The following is a 20993-nucleotide window of genomic DNA, read 5'->3' on the forward strand; positions in this document are numbered from 1 at the left end:
CTTGTGCTGTAAAGCATTAATAAATAAATTTGTGTCCATTTGGTTCTAATTGGGGTAGCTACTTAGAGATAATAAGTTACTCTCTAGAATTCCTATGGATATAATTACATGAAAATAACAAGAATAAAACATCCTGACCACCTGGTAGACTCCTGTAAGCGTTTGAGCGTAAATCAGACGGCTGCAGGCTCGAGGCCACCTAGGTCCAGTCATGGATTTTTTCTCCTTTCTTCAACTTTTCAAACACACCTTATGTAGCTAAAGTCTTTGAGCAGGCTGTACAGCCCAGGTGTCCTACAGACCTTCAGCACTTGTGCTGTAAAGCATTAATATAAATAAACTTAAAAAAAATCCAAATCCTGTAAAAGGTCACCACCTGGAATTGAACTCAGACCTTGCATTTAGGAGGTGTGTGCTTTGACCACTTAGCTAAATTAAATGATTGATTAAATACAATGGTTATTTATTAATAAATTATTATGTGATATTACTTGCTAGGCACATTAATCATCCTACCCTGATCCAGGCACAGCCTCTGAATATGTAGTGCTCTGCTACATGTAATTAACCTCACAAGCAGTAGTCAGTGCATCACATAAATTATATTATCATTGTACTTGCTAATAAAATATTTATATATATATTATACAGATGATGAGGCACATACGTATAGCTATACTAAGTACCTAGATATACATACTAGCTACATAATTAATATACGTATATGACTAAATATATCCACACACTGTAGCTACACAAGTAACAAAACTTTTCTCACAAAAATATACACATGTATGACTTTGTATTGTTAATAAATCAGTGTCTGCCTCGCCAAAAAAGTTTAAATATTCCTTTCTTCTCCTTCTCTTTACCTAAATTCCAGTGTCATGGAATGGTTACTGGTCAGTTCTGGAGGTTAACTGCATGGTCGGTAATTCAAGAAGAGGAGGTTCTTTAAGTGGTACTATAATCATCAGACTACACAATATTACAAAAATCATAAGACATGTCATGTACCAGACAGGTGGTATTTATGCATGTTGGTTACCTAATCAATTGACTCTTGATGGTGTCCACTGATATTCGACGTAGACTTCTGGAAAACAATGCACCACATCAGAGAATGATTATCAGCTAATTGTATAAACTTACACAAGCATGCAACATCCTGTTTCAAATAACCACATGTTTTATTTCAGTTCATGTTCACTTTGTGCATTAATTCAAATAAAGTTTTGTCAGATAATTAGACTACGATTTATTATTTCAGCTTCTGTAGCCATAGGTAAATTTACAAGTATAAGAAAAATTAGGAATTTTAAACTAGAGTAGGGAATATAGTACACCAATAAAAAGTATTGAAACAAGTTTGAGTTGGTGTATTATGACAGCAAAACAAAAAGAAGTGAATATCCATACTGTGCTGTGGAGTTTCCGTATATGAAATGCACAGTATGGATATTCACTTCATTTTGTGTTACAGTAATTTGCTGTCGTAATACACCAACTCAAATTTGTTTCAATACTTTTTATTGGTGCACTATATTCTAGTTGATCCCTATACTCTAGTTTAAAATTCCTATTCTTTTCTTATACTTGTTTCTGTTCTTTTTATAGAACTGGTGATCAATCTACTTACATAACTAGTTTGTTTCATAAAGACGATTTAATGTAGCTATGGGAAGTTAATCAAAGAAGATGCCATCAATTTTTTTTTGTTAAACATAAATTGTAATTTTGCACATAGATTGGTGTACTGATATTCTACAACAATTGATTTAATTGATTGATTTATACATCTTATATGGTTTAAGACAAGTGTACAGAAAATAAATAAGTGACCTAGACGCAGGGGTACCAAGCTTTAAAGCAGCTGGAGCCCTGGCAAGGCAAACACAATCACACACACACACACACACACACACACACACACACACACACACACACACACACACACACACACACACACACACACACACACACACACACACACACACACACACACACACACACCACACACACAAACACACAAAAGAAATAAAACACACATGTACATCAATTATTACGTTAAATTAATTAGATCTGACAGATCCCACAGATCTAAGGAGCAAGCACTGAAAATTCTGTCAGTATGAGCAGGAGGATATTGCAATTCTGGCAGCTTGACCAAACAATGGCTTAATGGTAACTTTCATGCACAAGATAGGTTGGTCAGTGTTGCAGGTGTATGCCCTGAGCAACCAATCTCAATTGTAACAAGCTGGGCATACAGGCCAGTACATCAGTGTTCATAGAATAAAATAGCTTAGTACAAAGAACATACACAGTCAAGCAGCACGAAATGGTGCCAACTAATCAGTATGTCTCTGTTCTACTTTGCTAAGAACAGAGACGTGCTTTATCCACCCCGGTATCATCTGGAACAGTTAGAGTTGAATTCAGACACACAAGACTAATCAGTACATGCCTGTTCTACTCAGCTAAGAATGAGTTATTATCCACCCGTCATTTGGAACAGTCAGTTGAACTCAAACACACAAGAAACAAACAATTAACAGTGTCCATAGGATGAAATACCTTAGTACAAAGAACTTGCAGTGCATTTAGAAACGCAAGCGATTTAACCGTGCCAACTAATCAGCACCTGCCTGTTCTACTTTGCTAAGAGTGAGTTCTTATCCACCACCCGTCGTCTGGAACAATCAGATGAACTCAAACACAAATGACCGGCCTGCACAGAAAGTCCAGCAGCGCATACTAAAAAAATTATTAGCGCTAATTTGCTATCGCGAATAAATGAACTAGGGCTCAAACGAATATTCTATTATTCAAATATTCAGTGACTATTCAAATATTCGAATACCATTTTGGGTATTCGAATATTTGTTTCAAAGGGAATATATAACATCAGGTGTACAGTACATGAAAATTCTTGATTTCACATACAGCTCTCTGTAAGTAATCAAATCATTTTGATTCTGTATTGTATTAAGAAGGCATATTGTATAATAGGATTATTGACATCCCAATCACACGTACTGGAAAAGAATATTCGAATATTCGGTAGTTGTGAATAAAGATTATTCGAATAGTAAAAACCACTATTCATTTGAGCCCTAATATGAACACCTTGTGTTGTCAGCAAAAAGAACTGGTACAAAGGAAAGTGCATTGTACTGTGGTTGGAGCAAAGGCAGATCTCGGGATGAAGCGACATCGAACAGTGAAGAAATCAAGCCCATAGCTATATCCATTGTCGAGTTATGCTTGGTTGAAGGCATCAGTTAGTCAGAATAAAATCCTGTTAAATAGAAAATTTTTTAAATTCCACAGAATTGTTTTGGAAGGATTTGAGGTTAATCTGAAGACATTTTTTGACTTGGGTGTGCCTAGCCAATACCGCCTAGTTCTAATGAAGGGAAATTGAGGCTGGTTTTAGATGATATTTTGGGCTGGAAAAACTCAGTTCTGCAAGATCCCTACTATAGTGTACAACCGTACTTTAATGATATGAAGACATTAGACTACAAAGATACATTTCTTTAAAATGATAATAAATCACCATTTGCTGCTTGAAAACAACACTAAATGCTACAGTGACAGTGAATAAACCTCTGAACACCATTTTGAAGAGTGCGCAAGCCAAATGTTAAGCTGTAAACACAAAACTAGCTAGTTTAGTTTCTTTCCTTCTCAATTAAAACTGCACAAAACTGTACACAAGCCAAGATACAAGCTTCAAGACTAGCTTATTGAAGAGACACTGTTACTTGGAATTGTACTCAGGTTAATTGCTGCAACTAGTTTTACAACTGCTTCTCAGTTTAACAGGTGACAGCTAGTGATGGGCAGGATTTGAGGTCACGCTTTGTTGTAGTTCATCGGTTGGCAAAGCTGGCTGATACAATTAGCAGCCATCATGTAATGATACAATGTCTGGTTACTTTGGTGATTACTGTACAAACTAGTGGTGTGCAATATAGGATATTTTTCTATCACGATTATTGCGCACAACAGAATTATTACGATACAATATATATCACGATATACAACTCATCACTCAGCTAGTGTATTTACACTGATGACATTTGTAGCACTGATGTACTAGAAGACAACATGGTACATGACTAGCATACAACATTGCAAGCTCTTTTATCAAAAAAATTAGTAAAGTGTACAATGACATCTTGGGTACATTTTTCTCTAATTATAGATAAAATCTATACCTTATATCACAAGATTCTATATCATATCACGATATAAAAAATTTGATCATGATATATCACATATCACACATCACTAGTACAAACCAGATTGAGTTAACTTGTAATGGTACACATGTAACAGTGCTACAACCATTTAAAACCAGTTTGTAAACATGTATGTAATAGTAACTCTACCAGGGACGTAGCCATGATTTCTTGAAGAGGGGTTCCAACAACAGTATTGAGTTACCAGAAGCAGGGGTATGGGGGCACAGCCCCCAGCCGCTGAGAGACTTTCCATATTTTAATAAATCAAAACTCAGCAAATTACTATATTTTATGCAAAAAAGCTGGAGTACATTAATTATAATGCATATAAGTGCCCCTGGGGTAGAGCTCAAGTAATACTAGGTAAAGCTATAATACCACGTGCATGGAAACAGACAGCATAACGCATAACTATAAGCTTAGAGACACATATAGATAATTTCCCCACTAAAGTATAGGATTGGAACCAAGAACCAACTGATACAAATAGAATGACTTACAATCAAAACATTATAACTACAAACATGCATAGCATGGATTCCGGCATTCTGCATGCCCAAGTGATGGAGTTCTATATCTTTTAACCAAAGTATAAGGTCATGCTCAGTTTTGCATTTAACAGAATGTCTTAGAAACTCCACAAATGAAGCCTTTTAACATGGATATTACAGTTAGAGTAAAGGTGACTGTTCTATTAGAGTATTTACCTGACTGCTCTATTAGAGTATATCGATCTTTTCAAAACGTTTCCAAGAGGGCCCAGTAAATCCTTCCATTGCAAGCTTTATCAATTGTTGTGCTGTGCCATACACTATTACTCACTCATTTTGATGCATTGCATGTACTAAATGGTGCGGAGTCCTGCTGTAAACCCAGAAGCCTGAGTCAGAATTTTTTACAGGGAACCCCCCAGAGCCCCCCCTCCCTACACCCCTGTCTACCTTAATCTAAAGATGTTCTTTTTCTTCACATAATCGGTGGCTAGTTCACATTGTCCTTGAGTGATGGATAGAGCTGCTGGAAATTCCTGATGGTAGAAAACAGGATTAAGGTAGGTAAACACCCAACACCTCATTGTAGCAATAAAACAGAGATTCCAATTTTATTCATGGAATAGTAGTTGCCTGCCCCCTTACTATTATAATTACACTCAAACTCATGACAACATTAGGTGTCAACTGATAATGCATGTTATACTGTAATGTCTATGTAAACAATTCAAACCCACAATCAATTCTTCAATACTGGGCTATATAAGTCATAGCATTTGTAAAAGGTACTCGACTATCATAGGTGATCAGTAAACCTCACATAGTAGGTAAAAACTGAATTTTTGGCAAAAGTCTAACAAAAAAGGCTTTTGAATTGTAGTTATTAGTGTATATTGTACTTTACGTGGGAGGATCAAAGCCCGTGTAGTGTATTGTCCATACAGTACTTATTAGCTGCATAACTGTACTGTATGAGTCATACAGAACAGTTATGCAGCTAATTGGACAAATACAGTACAGTTATGTGGAGAATTTATTTACGGAATGTTACGAAAACAACACACTGTAAATCACTAAAACCAGCCAAACTAATCCTATCAGTACATTCTACGGCTAGAAATAGATTGTATAAACACTTACTGATTGTCTGATCATGAAGCTATTTAAACACGACTCCAATAAGACAGCGCGATTGATCACGTGTGTGACATTGTAAATCACTACAACTAGCCAAACTAATCCTACTAGTTCATTCTACAACTAGAAATAGATTATATAAACACTTCCTGATATCTTGATCACCAAAAATTGCAGCGGTTTGAGTATTAGAGAAAATTGCTCCAAGCTGGACAACCAGGAAGTACAATACCCCTGTATAACAGTAAAGCACTGCCTATACTTGTGTGTATGAAAAATACAGCACTCGGGGGGTGTCTTGAGGCAAATAAAGCACTCAGCTTCACCTCATGCTGTATTAGCCTCTCGACATGTCTCCTCATACTGTACTTTCCATACACACATGCAGCAGTGCTTTAACTATAACATACAGCACTTGTAAATAATTAAATTAGTACTGTACAGTGAGGGATAAGTTAACTATGGAAGTAACAGTGCTACAACCATTGTAAACCAATTTGCAAATAATTTGCAACAATAATAGTGATGACAGCCTTTAATATTACGGTTTCAATTTGTGTCGTAGTGTAGCTGTATGATGCAATATCGTGACTCTACCTTAATCTAAAAGATGTTCTTTTTCTTCACATAACCAGTGGCTAGCTCACATTGTCCTTGAGTTAGACAGAGTAATGGAGCTGCTGGTAATTCCTGATGGTATAATAGAACACAGGAGTAATACACAGGTAGATAAACTCATTGTGGCAAAAACAAAACAAAAAAAAACAAGTTTGACTGGTGTGCTATGGCCAAAAATGATGGTTTCAAAAATTGGATGACAATTTGTCTGCCCCCTAATATTTGCATATTATAATTACAACATTATCAGGCTACGTAGGTGTCAATTAATAATGCTACTAATGTCTATGTAATTCAAACCCACAATCTATTGGTCTATATAAGTCAACACCATTTGTGACCCAGTCTGCGAAAATGGGTCTTATAACCTTTTCAATTACATGTACTTGGCAACCTGTAACTTGACTTGTCAATGTGGTATCACCCTGAAATTTAGTCCCCTTATACCCCTAACATATCACTATGACTTGGTGCTATATGAAGGGGATAGGTTGAAAACATGAGGAGTTATGATTAGTCAAACTTGACAATTTGGAAAGGCTATAAGACCCAGACCGGATCATATTTGTGAAAATACAGGATTATCACAAGTTATCAGTAAACCTCGCATAGTAGAATTTTTGGCAAAAGTCTAATAAAAAGGGCTTTTGAATTGTAATAGTGCATACAGCACTTGTAAACAATTATGTTTGTACTATACACGCAGTGAGGGATAAGTTGACTACGTAAGTATAATCTATAAATTAATGACGATAATAGTGGAATCAAATCACTGAATGTTACCTATCTAGATATGGGCTATCTTGGCTTCTTCCAAAACAGTATTTATTGCAATGGTTAAACAAACATAAACTACACATGTGGACACATGTACACACATACACACACATGTATGCATGCACGCACGCACACGCTATACAAAGCAGCATCCTGTTTTGAAACAGTGGTCACTTTCAATTTCAGAGTCATTATGTAGCTAAGGGTAATTTTATGTGAATGCATTCAAACCACAGGTATCTCAAAAATGATAACTACATATTCATCCACATCATAAACAAACAACCATGAACATAGTCCAGCAGTCTCACATGTAAAGCAATAATGTATCACATACCAGTAAACCGATTAAATCAGTCCCCACTATTATCAACACTTACAGATGGTTCAGTTTCTTCCACATCTTGTCCAGTAAAGCCTATCGGTGGTGGAGGTGATAATGGTAGATCAGGAGGTGTGTTACCATCACCACTGAGCTGCTGAGTAAGGGGTGGTCCTAATATAGAGTGCAGTGAAATAATGATACTTGTAAACATTGACCATACCTCTACTCAAGTGCTCAGTTGAAACATGTGATCCTCCAGCTGCATAAGAAATAAGAGAGATGATTTGGAAACATAACATGTATATATATTATATGATGGATGTATACCACAAGTCCAAAACATGCGTACAAGTTTTCCATAAGCATGGTAACATAAATAAATTGCATGTTAGTAGGGTGTGATAAATGGCAACGATGGTGACAGCTTAACTCCACAATACATAATATGTATGTAGTGTTGCAGTATGCAACATAGACTCACGTTTCTGTATGGCAGTGTTGATGTGGTTGATCCATGATATACAATCTGCTTCATCTCTGGCAGTGAACAAGTACGTACTCAGCTCCATTGAATAGCTAAAATGTGTACACAAGAATTAGAGAGTTGAAGTAAGAAAATATTGCAGTACGGTACACACAGTAAATGTTATCAAAAATCTATGCTAGTGACACTACACACATCATGTGGACCTCAATCTGAGGGTGTTCTTTTTCTTCACATAATCAGTGGCTAGTTCACATTGTCCTTGAGATAGACTGAGCTGCTGATAATTCCTGATGAGGACATTACAAAACACATACATATGTACAAAAATAATTGCATCTGGCTGAGCGAAAACTGGTTGGTTTTGCACATTCTGCAAGTTCCATTTTACTGCTTCTCTGCTATATATACAGAGTAACAAAGGAGTGGACAGCCAAAGTTTTATCCTATTGTGATGAATAATCTTGGAGTTACAGTACCAGACAGTTGGAACAGGAGTGAATTGATTTGTACAGCAACAATATGGCAAAAAAATTACATGCGCTTAATTAATCAAATATAAAAACAAGCTATGAAGATGGAACATGACTGAATCTGTTCACCATGAACTGGCAAATTCATCAAGTCATAGTATTTCCTCCATATGCACAAAGAAGGCCATTTCAGCATTGGAATGCGGACAGTGAATTTTATTTCTACCAAATTGTAAATAAGTACCATAATGTCTAGAGTACCTTTTGGCATACAAACACTAAACAAAGATTTTCTTATTTACCATGAACAGGCAAATCCAATGGAGTATAAGCTTTATTGATTCGATACTGCGTACCGAAGCGATTAACACATGAGTAAAATTTTTTAAGCGGCGCTTGTACATGTTTCAATACATTTCTACAGCAAAATAGATTTGCCAAATCAGCCAGTGTTTGCTTTAACTGGACACAATTAAGAACTTTACACACCTGTTGATAATCCTTCCTGTCTTTTGTAGAAATAAAGACAATACAGCATAGTACTGTCTCCATGATCATGATTTCATCACAGCCTGTATAACAGCATTAAAATAACTGTATGCTTTATAGGTATATAACTATTTTACACTCTTAGTATATAATACGTACCAAATAATGCTGATAACTTCATGATACAAATGAACTGATATGTTTTGTAAACAAACACGAAACTTAGAAGTTGATATGGCCACATTAAATTGTGTATATTGTATTACAAAGCACACCTTCCTTCCTCCTTCATCAAGGTCTACAAAATGCACTAAAAATGCATTACAGTAGTTTAGTGCTTGCGCAGATACAAATAGTGTCAAGGTATGTCAGTTTAGTAGTTGTATATAAGGCTTTGTCAGTAAATACATGCACTAGGGATGGCCATGCATTGCTATGTTGATAAAATATAGTAGCTTTGTGTGGCATGCTGATGTCAATATAACTCTGTGATCGCTTAGGAATTTAAGAGCAAATAGTCAACAACTGTTGCCGAACAGAGAGTAATCTTTCTGATAACTGGTTACTATGGTGATTACGTACCATACAGTTTGTGGTTAACTTGTAACAGTGCACACAATAGTGCTACAACAATTGTACACCAATTTGCAGGTGATTTGCAACAATGACAGCCAACTGATTTGTATGTGCTAGTGCAGTATTGTGTCCTTGTATGTATGCAATAGTGACCTTAATATGAGGGTGTTCTTTTGTCACATAATCTGTGGTTAACTCACACTACACTTGAGTGAGACTTTGGAGGTTCTGGTAATTCCGTATGGTAGAACACAGGATTAATATTATAATTATACAAGGTATAGATAACACTCGACCCCTCACTGTAGTAATAAAACAGAAATTGACCAATGTACCAAAAAGAGTGATGCTCCAAAATGTGGTCACAATCTTAATCATGGAAGTGTAGTTGCCTATCTCCTTAATATATGCATATATAATATTTTTAATGCTAAAAATTTGCCAAAGTTATCAAGCTAGTGGTATTACATGTTTTGCTATTATGTCCATGAAAACAATTCAAACCCACAATTAATTCTTCAATACTGGTCTATATAAGTCACAACAGATGTAAAAGATACAAGATTAGAATATCAAACTTATCAACTAAAAAGCCTGATTAAAGGCAATTTTTGGAAAAAAGTCTAATAATAGGCTTTTGAATTGTTAACAAAAAATTCAATTATACATGCGTACAACACCTGTAAATAATTATTTCATTACTACTGTACAGTATCTTATCTAAGGGCCAAGTTGATTATGTAAGTACAATTACATCCTACATTGCAATAGCTCGTGGTATCAGTTCACCTAACAAATTCAGTAACCAGAATTAACTGCAGTGGACAACTTTCCTGCTGTCTCAATAATCACATACATTTTAACTATTTTCTCAGCTATTATATGTAGCATAATGTTCCTCACCATATTGACTGTAATATCGATTCTTAGTTAATGAATAATAATGGAAACTGTACTTTCTCTGCATGCTGCTATCCACAATATTCACCCAGCACAATCACTGATGATGTAGTGTTCTGTATGCAGCCCATATGTGAATCTTACAGTCTCACTTGTAGCAATAAGCTATAGACTACATATTAGAACACAAGACTTATAGTACATGGTTAAAATGCACAATAGCAAAGTTATACGTAAGTATATACGTTCACAAAATATACGTGTGTAATGACTACGTTACAAATCACTGTCTGCCTCTTTGAAATAGTTTAAATCGTCCTTTCTTCTTCTCCTTTTCTTTACCAAAATGTGTCATGGAGTGATCACTGGTCAGTTCTGGAGGTTGACTGGATGGTAGTTCAGGTGGAGGGGGTTCTTTAGGTAGTGCTAGAGTAGCTGGTGGCTCATCAGACTAAACATCAGGATAATAAACATGTTACTAATAATATTATATTGTTGTCTACCTGATCTACTGACTCCTGGTGGTCTCCACTAACATTCATTGACTTCTAGAAAACAATTTCAAGAGAGTATTTATTGCAGCAATGACACAAGTACAAACCTACATATAAGGACACATGTACACACGTACACACAAGCACTGCACACATGCGCATGCATGACACTGCACACAAGCAACATCCTGTTTTGAAAGAGTGGTCACTTTCAATTTCAGGTACTATAGATGTGGTTATCTATTAACTAAGAGTAATTTTAAGTATCTCAAAAATGATAACTATTCACCCACAGCACAGACAAATGTGAAAACCTTACACAATCACACAAGCCTAAATTTACAGTATGAAGCATTGAATGCAATGGGTGTAATGCTTGCATACTATTGAAAAAATTCCGTAAATTTTTTGAACCCCTCTGTCTTAGTGAAGGAAGGGACTAACAATAAAAACCTGGATATCATGTTATTTGCCTGCTCAAGAGGAGTTGAAAAATCTGTTTTGTTGTAGTAGACCCAAGGACCCATGTTATGAGTGTTTGTTTACGTCACGTCGAAGCGATCGTATGTGATCAATTTTTCTTCATGAACTTCGCCTGTATGCAGTGAAGAAAGGCGAGTAAAGGACAAAATCACCCAGTAATTGATTCCTCTATTCATGGCGAACACGATGCTGAAAAGTCCAGCTCTGTACCTCAATCCATTGGTAAGTTACAACCATTTGTGTAAGCACTTGTAATTAATTTTCCCTACACTTGCTGTACAAATTTATTATTCTGTTGTCGCTACTTTGTAGGGCTGTACCTCCCAAAGTTATTGGCATATGAGGCTGAAACTTTGCCAGAGGGTACACTTGGCTAGGTAGATTATAAATATTTAATAAACAGGAATTAGAAAAAATGCACGATTGTGTTGGGTTTTCGTGGATCTGGTCACAAATAACCATGAACATAGTCCAGCAGCCTCATATGTGAAGCTAACATATGTATCACACAATCTATTGCACAGGTAACAACACTTACAGATGGTTCAGTTTCTACCACATCTTGTCCAGTAAAGCCTATCGGTGGTGGAGGTGATAATGGTAGATCAGGGGGTGTGTCTCCACCACCACTAAGCTTCTGAGTAAGGGGTGGTCCTAATAAAAAGTGAAGTGAAATATAATTACTTGTAACTAAGGACCATACCTCTACTAAAGTGGTCAGTTGGCATATGTGATCCTCCAGCTGTATAAGATATAAGAGACACAATACAATACTTTGCTGCTACAAGCTTGTCAATAAGCATGGTAATATATGATGAATAAAGTGATGGTGACAAACACAGTATATACAACAGATTTTCATGTCACTTGGAATACATAACTCCATCATATCTACATTATGATGTGTTGCGTGTACCATAGACTCACGTTTCTGTATGGCAGTGTTGATGTGGTTGATCCATGATATACAATCTGCTTCATCTCTGGCAGTGAACAAGTACTCAGCTCCATTGAAAAGCCTAAAATGTGTACACAAGAAACATCAACCAAAAAAGAATCGTCTTATCCACTACACATAGTACAATGACATGACTTTGCAAAAATGTCTACATGATAGTAACATGTGTTCACCTTAGCCGAAGGGTGTTCTTTTTCTTCACATAATCAGTGGCTAGCTCACATTGTCCTTGAGTTAGACTGAGTGATGGAGCTGCTGGTAATTCCTGATGACAAATTACATGATAATAGGTACACGAAATTTGTATATGAAAACTGTTATAGAAATGGAGAATAACTTGTACACACCTGTTGGTAATCTTTCCTGTCTTTGTAGAAATAAAGTTGTTGACCAGACAATACAGCATAGTACTGTCTCCATGATCTCATTGCAGCCTGTATGGTAAAACATAACACTTGTAGATTTTATTCTATTTTGTTATAATACAGTACGGCAGTAGTACTGTATAGTAGGGATTGTGGACATTCTTTCCCAAGAATATCACCCAAAAACCAGCCTAACTTCATGGTGATCATACCTTCATGGTGAACAACCCCATCTTCGTACCTATCTTCAATCTAAGTTACAAGTACACAAAAAAATTGGAAGTTTCAACTACTAGAGTAGGGACCATAGCACATCGATAAAAAATACTGAAACAAACTGGAGTAGTGCATGATAATAAATCACAATAAAATGATAAGAAGTGTTATATCCCTACTGTGCATTTCCATTATGGTATCTTGAGCACGGTAGGGATATGACACTTTTTATTGCTTTACTGTGATTTAATATTGTGCACTACTCCAACTTGTTTCAGTACTTTTTATCGGTGTGCTATGGTCCCTACTCTAGTTGAAAATTCCAAATTTTTCATGTACTTGTTCGTAAACATTTTTTGTGAATAATTATTATACAGTGTATATGACTGGTGAACCCATGCGTACCGCGTCTGAAATGGTGCTGTGCGCCCCAGCTATATCAATTATTGTCTGAAAAGTGAAGTATTTACTATGCTTCGTTTCAGCGATGTTCAACCAGTTAGACAGTATTTCAAATCAAGAACTGTTTGAAAAGCACCTCTGTAATCCATACATACTGAAATAAAGAAATGGTGCTGTGCGCCCAAGTTATATCAATTATCATCTGAAAAGTGAAATATCCATTACGCTTCGTTGTCGACTATGTTCAACCCGTTACTCAGCAGTACAAATCAAGAAATGTTCGAAAAGCATCTCTACAATCAAAGTACGTAGCCACTATGAAAAATACGGACAAGTTCCGTTACGGAGGGAAGCCATCACATTCCACCGCCAAATCAACACTTTTTGCTGTCAGCAAAGATGAATGGGACACAAAGGAGGACACTGGTAAGTCCATAGAGAATGCATTGTATGCACTGCGGTATGCCAAAAGGCACCTCTTGGGCTGAAGCGATGTCGAACAGTGAAAAAATCAAGCTCGTAGCAGTAGCCGTTATTGAGTTACGGTTGTCTGAAGGAATCAGTCAGTCAGTTATTAGAAAATTCCATTAAATAAACTTTTAAAACAATTCCGTAGCAAATTGTTGAAAGCATTTCGGGTCGATCTGAAGCTTGTTTGGGCTTAGTTTTACCTAACCAATACTGTCTCATTGTTGTCTGCGCAAATTGAGGCTGGTTTATTTCATGAGCCATGCCTACTCCTTTGTGGTCCTTACTATACAGTACGATAACAGTACTATCGTACTGTATGATGATAAAGTTATCAAGCATCCGTAATTGCTGTCAAACAAAATATTGCTGTTCCAACTATCTAACTCTAAACCTTGAATACTATGTATTCATAATAGTCTGAAACTTTGGCAGTCCAATACTTTGTTACTATACATAACTTAACAGAGAAGCAATAAAATGGAATTTGTACAAACAACAGGATTTTGCTTAGCTGGTCACAAATACAAGCCGATAGCTTTTATGCTTGGTAACAAACTGTAAACTTTGCAGTTGACATAAATTGTGTATATATTACAAAACATACCTTCCTTCCTCCTTCATCAAGGTCATTCTTTCTCTGTAACATTCCTTCCTTATCACAATCACCACCAGGATACAGATCCATTGCATCCTACAATGAAAAATACCAGTAGTGTATAAAGCAGTGTATTTATATGGTGCTTTCCATACAGGCCATACAATGTCCACCTATGTAATTCTATCATTCTGTCTCTGTCTTGCACACACAGACATGCATCAGCACACGCAAATGTAAATAAAAAACAAAAAAAACTCAAATACTTTTGAATGCTGTAAATATGGTCACACCTGTCCATTGATAAGCAAGGCTACCTCACCAGGTACTTATTTAAACATCTGAGTAGACCGAATTAATGTGGGTAGACTTTCTTGCTCATAGTAATAACAACAATTGAGCAGTACTGAGGATTGAGCTTGGACATAGACACACTAACTTGTTTACCTCAACAAATTCAGGAGGTGATGAAGGGAAGGACAATATATCCATTGGTGGTGGAGGTATGAAGTCTGACTGTTGTGGACCATCAGTATCTGTGATATCTTCCTCTTCTGGTAGCTACAGAGAATGTGTATTGAGCTATTTGATGAAGACATTTTGCTCTTGTTTATTGTAGACATAAATTAAAGATGAAGGATTTTGAATGTGTTAGAAGTAATACACAAATGAAAGTATACAACTTCTGTGAAATATGACTGCTCTATTAGAGTATCTTGCAGAATGAAAAAGCTAGATCTCAATACATACATACATCTACATCTATACTAAATCCTATAAGTGGGCAGAATACAATATTCCCAGATCTTCAGGCAGTCATGACTTCCTTGTCTCTCATATTATCAAATATGAGTCCTCTGCAAGTTTCAAGGTAAGTGCAATCACTATTTTGTATCTAGTTCAGTTTACCAACATACATTACACAAGTTACCTCATTGCCTTGGACAGCAAACAACATTTCTGTCTCCGTCTAAAATACTGTATAACTTAATTTACCAACACAACGTTACTCACTAGTTCCATTACATCTTTCTCCATTTCTAGTTCATGGTGTTTATCTTCCTCTTGTCTAGCTATTTTTGCTTCAGCAGCTAACTGCTCCTGCTCCTGATATGGAAATATGTTGTATAATTTGTATGTTCTAACTAGCATTAACTCTACTGTACCTCTCTACGTTTTTGTTCCTCTAAAAGTTTTTGTTTCAGAATTTCAGCATCTTTCTGCATCTTTAATTTTTGTTCTTCAGCCTTCAAAACGTAAAGTAACACAAATAAATAAAGTACATCTATGTGTGCTATGTACATTTTCAACTTACCATTCTTTTGTTTTCTTTTCTGATCATTTCTTCTCTCAACTTTTTCTTTCTCTCCTCCTCTTGCAGTTGGTGTTGACGCTGTAATTCTAGTATTTTTTCTTGCTCTTCTAACTGTCTACGTTTTTCCTCTTCTTCTCTGGTCATCCGCTCTTCAGCCTCCAACTATGCAGGCATAAAAATTTATAAATTTGACATAATTATACTAAAGTTAGTTTTAAAAACTATGTATATGCATGAGCTTCACCTGTGTTTCTCTGTTAAGTTGTGTGAAGCGTTCCTCTTGTGCTAATAACAGTTTTTCAAAGTCTTCATGTTTCTTTAATAATTCTTCTACTGCATCCAGTGAATCCTGCAAATGCAAAGTACATATAAAAAATTCAGCACAGTGTAACACATAACATATACATTGAATTTTCAGGTGCATGTGTACTTTAACCCTTAAACCTGCAGCTGCTTTTAAAAAACACAAGCATTGTCCAGTAAACTGGAGACTTTTTGCGTCATGAGCATAAAACTAACTAAAAACTACAAACAATCTTTTAATCATCGTTAAATATGGTTCCATTCTTCGTTGCATCCTTCCAAGCATGCTGTACCTTGAAAATACAAAAGTATCATCTATTTGTCTCCCTTCTTCACACAACGACAGATAAAAGGTCATAACTTGGTCGTGCTTCATCTTGTCAATCTTCTCTTGACATCGTGTTGCTCATCATGACATAAATATCACATGATTTATTAAATGGCTGTAGAGCACATGCAGTGATGATACGTATGAAGGTGAAAGGAAGCGAAATTATTTAACCTTTTGTAGCGAGTTCCTCATTGTATGGTAATCGTTGGTAATCTGTAATTTTCTTAAACACTTTGTTCTTTGTGTTCAAAGTAAAACTATAAACTGGATATTATCTTATTTGCCTACTCAAGAGGAGTTCAAAGAAAGCACGATGGTGCAAGTCTTAACTCTTTACGTATATCGTTGCATTTACAACTATTTTAGTAAGTGCTTATAATTAATTTTATTTGCTGTACAAATCGATTTTTCTGTTTTTGCTAATTTGCAGGGGCGTATCTCCAAAATTTCTCAGCATACAAGGATGAAACTTCACCAAATAGTACATTTGGTTAAGTAGATTATAATTATTTAATAACAAAGAATTCAAAAAAATGTTTGATTATGCCAGGTTTTCACAAATCTCTCACTAGAATAACATAGAAAGACTACATGTGGTTTAATCAGTAACAACACAATAAAGTGATATTACCCCTAAGTCTTCAGTATTCAACAGTTGGTCTCTCATAGCTATCCATTGTTCTGCTTGTTCAGCTTCCCTCTTGAAATGCTGCATGTCCAGACAATGATTTATTTGCTTCTTGCGTTGCTTCAGTGTCTCATGTAGTTCAGCATGTCGACTACTCAACTCCGACATTTTAGTTGATATCTGTATTGATAGAATTATGCAATCAACCTTCACTATACAAGGTGTATATATAAACTAATATTAACTATTATGTATCAACTACTTCTTTTTCTAGAGTCCTTAATTGTAAAATGTGACCTAATTTTAGAAAACCGTCGATATACGCACATTTATTAAAATTCACTTTATTAGTTCTTTGTTATCTACGGGACAGAGGAATGGATTGGCTAAGTTTCAGCTTCATAAGATAAGCAGTGTGGGAAATACAGTAGTAGACGTCCGGATGAGCGAATAAATCAATATGTATAGAAGACATCAAGAAAATAATCTACAGGTGCATCATAACTTACTGATACAATGGCGTACAGAGTTGAATCGTTGTTCATTGTATTCGCCATGAATTGGTGAATCCACCAAGGTATAGGTTTTGCCAAAGATATTCTTCTGTGATCCGGAAGGAAGGCAAATTCATTGAAGAAAAATTGTTCTAAATTCTTTTGCAACCGCAACGTAAATAAATGTCCGCAACTCAGAAACCCACCTGTGTATAAAGATGAAACAAGGCTTTGTGAACTCCCTATGAATAGGGGAACACGTTGATGTCCAGGATATATCCACTGGAGTATCAATTCACCGACAAGCAAGGCAATAAAAACTTGCATAATTTTTTTCTGAAGCTTGCGTTTCTTACCCATTGTTTTTGAATTTGTTTTATTACAAAAGTACTATTGTGTGTAGATCGACGGTTTTCTAAAATTAGGTCACAAATGAATTAACAGTTTAATTATTTGATAAAAATAATATAGAAATTTTACACTTGATTAGGTATCATAGAAATAAAATGCAATGAAACAAGGGAGGTCATCTACACCTCCAACTATACTAAATAATAGTTAGACATCAAAACACAGGGTTCTATGGAATTTAGAAACCCAATAGGCCCTGGATTGTGGTGCATGAGCGAAGTGTGAGTGCTGCTACAGGGCCTGAGGGTTTCTAAATTCTGTAGAATCCTGTGTTTCGATGTCTAACTAAGTTAGACCACAGTTTGTTGTTGTACCTTCGCTGCTGCTTGTAACATGAGAAATGTAGCGTTCATGAGTAGAACAAGCCCCTGTCAACTTGTAACGGTGCTTGTTATCCAGTTAAACAACCATGCATTGCCAATGTTACAGGCACGTAATTGCCATGTTTTGTATCACCCTAAAGACAGGGATCTATTGAGATATGAACAAGGATTTAGATACCTGTAAGTAGCCAATGAATTTCCAGTATTTCACCTTGCTGTGGTCTAATGTACATTTACACCCTACTTTTATACAGCATCCCAATAATTCATATCTATAGTAAAACAGCCAAGCCGCAAAAAAAGGGTGCAGACCTCAAGAAGAAACCAGAGTGAAAAAAGTACACAGTGAAATCAAAGGAGACGGCTTTGCTGTGGCATTTTTGTGAACTGCATATTTTTTTTACAGCTTGGCTGTTTTGGTACAGATCTGATATATTGCTACAGAATGTTGTGATAGATATTGGGTACTGTTTGACCAACTGAGACCATTCAAAATAGGCGAAAAAATTATTCTGAGCATCCGATGTTTTACTTAAACACTAATATAAGATTTACAAATAAACAACTAAACTGCAAAACACTAAATACACTACATACTTCTTGCTTAGCAAAGTGTCCTTGTTTAATCAATGTGTCACTGGTGGACTTGATGTTAACAAACCGATCTTCCCTGGCATCAACCTCTGCCTTAAGATCAGCATGTCTGGCTAGCTGGGACTCTGCTGCAGCAACATCTTTAGCTGTTTCATCACTAACTATCTGAGCACGCATGTCACTAATCCATGAACTGTGGGTAGAAATCAGGATAAATATAACTACTAAATACTGTAAGAAACTTGAATGTAGTATAAACACAGTATTTTCAACTTGCCTTAAGTCCCTGAATTCGTTCAAGAACAGTTGTAGTTGCTCTGCTTGTGTCAGTTTCCTCTTACGAGACTCAGTACGAGACATCAACCCATTCCACACATCATTGATATCTCTCTCTATAGCAATAACCAGTTCTGCTGACTCAGGGTATAACCCACTAAGTCTTGAAGCTTCTTGTGATAACACCTCAACCGACTTTCCCAGTGCCTTGAGATCTCTCTATGAGGAGTGGTAAAGACACAATACTGTATATCACACACACACAAAGGTTCAATAAAATTAAACAACTGTTACGGGCAGGTACACCAATACAGATCAACACCATACTGTGCATAGACCATTGCAATAAACTAATCACTCCAATGTAATGCAGTTATATCTATGACCATCCTGTTGTTTTGAAAAATTTCACTTATACTCCTACTGTAGGCTAACAATGGTATGGCTCCTGATCTAAAATATTAACAATTTCATTCAGTTCGCTTTGATTCCCTGTCTTCCGGTTGTAGGCCAATTACATACCGTAGAGTCGGGTTGTTAAGCGCATATATCTGTTAAGCGCATATTATTTGTTAAGTGCATATTATTTGTTAAGCGCATACACATTTCTTGTAATTAACCATGGATGATAAGCACACATGGCAAAATGTGACGATAGAGCTACACACAACAAGAAACGGCAAGAAAAGCTGAAAGTACTGAAAAATTAATGTCTCCTCAAGCGCTTGCGTCTCCCTTGAGGTCTCTCTTCGCTATATATACAGCAAATCAGTTATCTGGATAGTGATAATTTCGTTCATCACGAAGGAATTCACCCTAAAATGGAGTCAAATATCCTTACATACTGACGTGGTGACCGGTACAAACTATTAACTACTCTATTACAACGTAGTGATTGTTACACTCACCATAATTATTTATTAGGCATATGCGCCTAACAGATAGTATGATTTTTACAAAAACTTTTCTCCAAAAATTATAAGTGCATGTGCTTAACAACCCGACTTTACGGTATGACATACCTAGTATCTACAATCCACACTCTGTTAAAATTCTATATTATGTCACAATGCATTGCATTGCTTCCTGGTATACATTATAGAGATCAGAAATTCTGACAAGGCAAGCACACACACACATTCATACCTCAAATCCTTTGTGATTACGTTGTAATGCTTGTATACCAGCCAGGTCTTTACCATAATCATCAGATGATAAAGATACTTCTTTCTCCTTTAAAGAAAACAGTAGGAACATAACAACATAATAAAGTGACTGCTATGTTAGAGTGATATTACATCAAAACACATACCATTATTCTTCCTTTAGCCTCAAAGGCATCTCTGTTAAACTCGTGTATTTCCTTAGCAGCAGCCAATATCTTATCTCTTGTAAAAGTTTTACTTTCCAAGATCTCCCACAACTTGTTGGTCAGTCTGAGCTGCTTATTGATAGCTGTGGATGATGAATGATCAGCAGCTAACAGTTGTTGACCCATCTCATTTAACATGGACACTCTCTCCTTTGATCTGTTCAGGTCCGTCTTGAACTCCTCAAACTTCTTTTGTAACAACTACAATAAAATTACATGTATATTTAGTATTATCCAACATACAAACATACTTCCACATGCTCTAAATCTTTTCCAGTATCTTCAGATGAAGCAACAGTTTCTTTCTCCCTAATCCATGCTTCAAGTTCAGATGCCTCCCTGTTTTAATTATAACATACAAAGGAATAAAACACCCACACACATAATACAAAACATAACAGTTTTTTTTTTCATTAGTACACGTCCATACACATAGCTA

The 20993-nt window shown here is 36.1% G+C and overlaps 2 protein-coding genes across 7 annotated transcripts in view; both read right to left on the reverse strand.

Annotated features, from left to right (window-relative positions):
• Positions 1-650: 650 nt before the first annotated feature.
• On the reverse strand, positions 651-10238 carry LOC136246635 (uncharacterized). Of its 3 annotated transcripts, XM_066038170.1 has the most exons (10): positions 9207-10234; positions 9048-9130; positions 8292-8375; positions 8083-8177; positions 7822-7860; positions 7657-7772; positions 6479-6571; positions 5195-5280; positions 1049-1096; positions 651-978 (listed from the first exon to the last, which is right to left on the reverse strand). In XM_066038170.1, exons 4-7 carry the CDS (start codon positions 8168-8170, stop codon positions 6485-6487), a joined length of 330 nt encoding a protein of 109 aa, XP_065894242.1. In that variant the 5' UTR covers positions 8171-8177; positions 8292-8375; positions 9048-9130; positions 9207-10234; the 3' UTR covers positions 651-978; positions 1049-1096; positions 5195-5280; positions 6479-6484. The 3 variants fall into 3 exon arrangements, with proteins under 3 accessions (XP_065894242.1, XP_065894241.1, XP_065894243.1); XM_066038169.1 differs by having other exon boundaries at positions 9048-10234; XM_066038171.1 differs by lacking the exon at positions 5195-5280 and having other exon boundaries at positions 9048-10238.
• A 433-nt stretch (positions 10239-10671) lies between these two features.
• The window catches only part of LOC136246629 (spectrin beta chain, non-erythrocytic 1-like), a 105222-nt gene continuing 94900 nt past the window's right edge, over positions 10672-20993 (reverse strand). For 3 of the 4 annotated variants that reach the window (XM_066038163.1, XM_066038162.1, XM_066038160.1), the window contains 20 exons: positions 20806-20893; positions 20495-20755; positions 20329-20415; positions 19190-19401; positions 18910-19105; positions 17088-17264; positions 16067-16171; positions 15823-15984; positions 15674-15754; positions 15522-15614; positions 15439-15477; positions 14955-15068; positions 14517-14603; positions 12806-12892; positions 12632-12723; positions 12428-12519; positions 12204-12242; positions 12039-12154; positions 11027-11071; positions 10672-10974 (listed from right to left, as the gene is read on the reverse strand). In XM_066038163.1, the coding sequence (XP_065894235.1) occupies positions 10807-10974; positions 11027-11071; positions 12039-12154; positions 12204-12242; positions 12428-12519; positions 12632-12723; positions 12806-12892; positions 14517-14603; positions 14955-15068; positions 15439-15477; positions 15522-15614; positions 15674-15754; positions 15823-15984; positions 16067-16171; positions 17088-17264; positions 18910-19105; positions 19190-19401; positions 20329-20415; positions 20495-20755; positions 20806-20893 (2341 nt within the window). In that variant the 3' untranslated portion in view covers positions 10672-10806. The remainder of the gene's footprint in view (positions 10975-11026; positions 11072-12038; positions 12155-12203; positions 12243-12427; positions 12520-12631; positions 12724-12805; positions 12893-14516; positions 14604-14954; positions 15069-15438; positions 15478-15521; positions 15615-15673; positions 15755-15822; positions 15985-16066; positions 16172-17087; positions 17265-18909; positions 19106-19189; positions 19402-20328; positions 20416-20494; positions 20756-20805; positions 20894-20993) is intronic. The other variant, XM_066038161.1, reaches the window with a different exon arrangement.

This window comes from Dysidea avara, chromosome 2, assembly GCF_963678975.1.
Source record: "Dysidea avara chromosome 2, odDysAvar1.4, whole genome shotgun sequence".
Lineage (NCBI taxonomy): Eukaryota > Metazoa > Porifera > Demospongiae > Dictyoceratida > Dysideidae > Dysidea > Dysidea avara.

Bases quoted from the DNA above. Each gene is read 5' to 3' on its own strand.
- LOC136246635 (XM_066038171.1), bottom strand. From the start codon at position 8,170: ATGGAGCTGAGTACGTACTTGTTCACTGCCAGAGATGAAGCAGATTGT. The intron at 7,773-7,821 runs GTATGGTCAATG...ACTCTATATTAG, and splicing joins AACTGAGCACTTGAGTAGAG to GACCACCCCTTACTCAGCAG. The intron at 6,572-7,656 runs GTAAGTGTTGAT...TTATACCATCAG, and splicing joins TGGAAGAAACTGAACCATCT to GAATTACCAGCAGCTCCATT.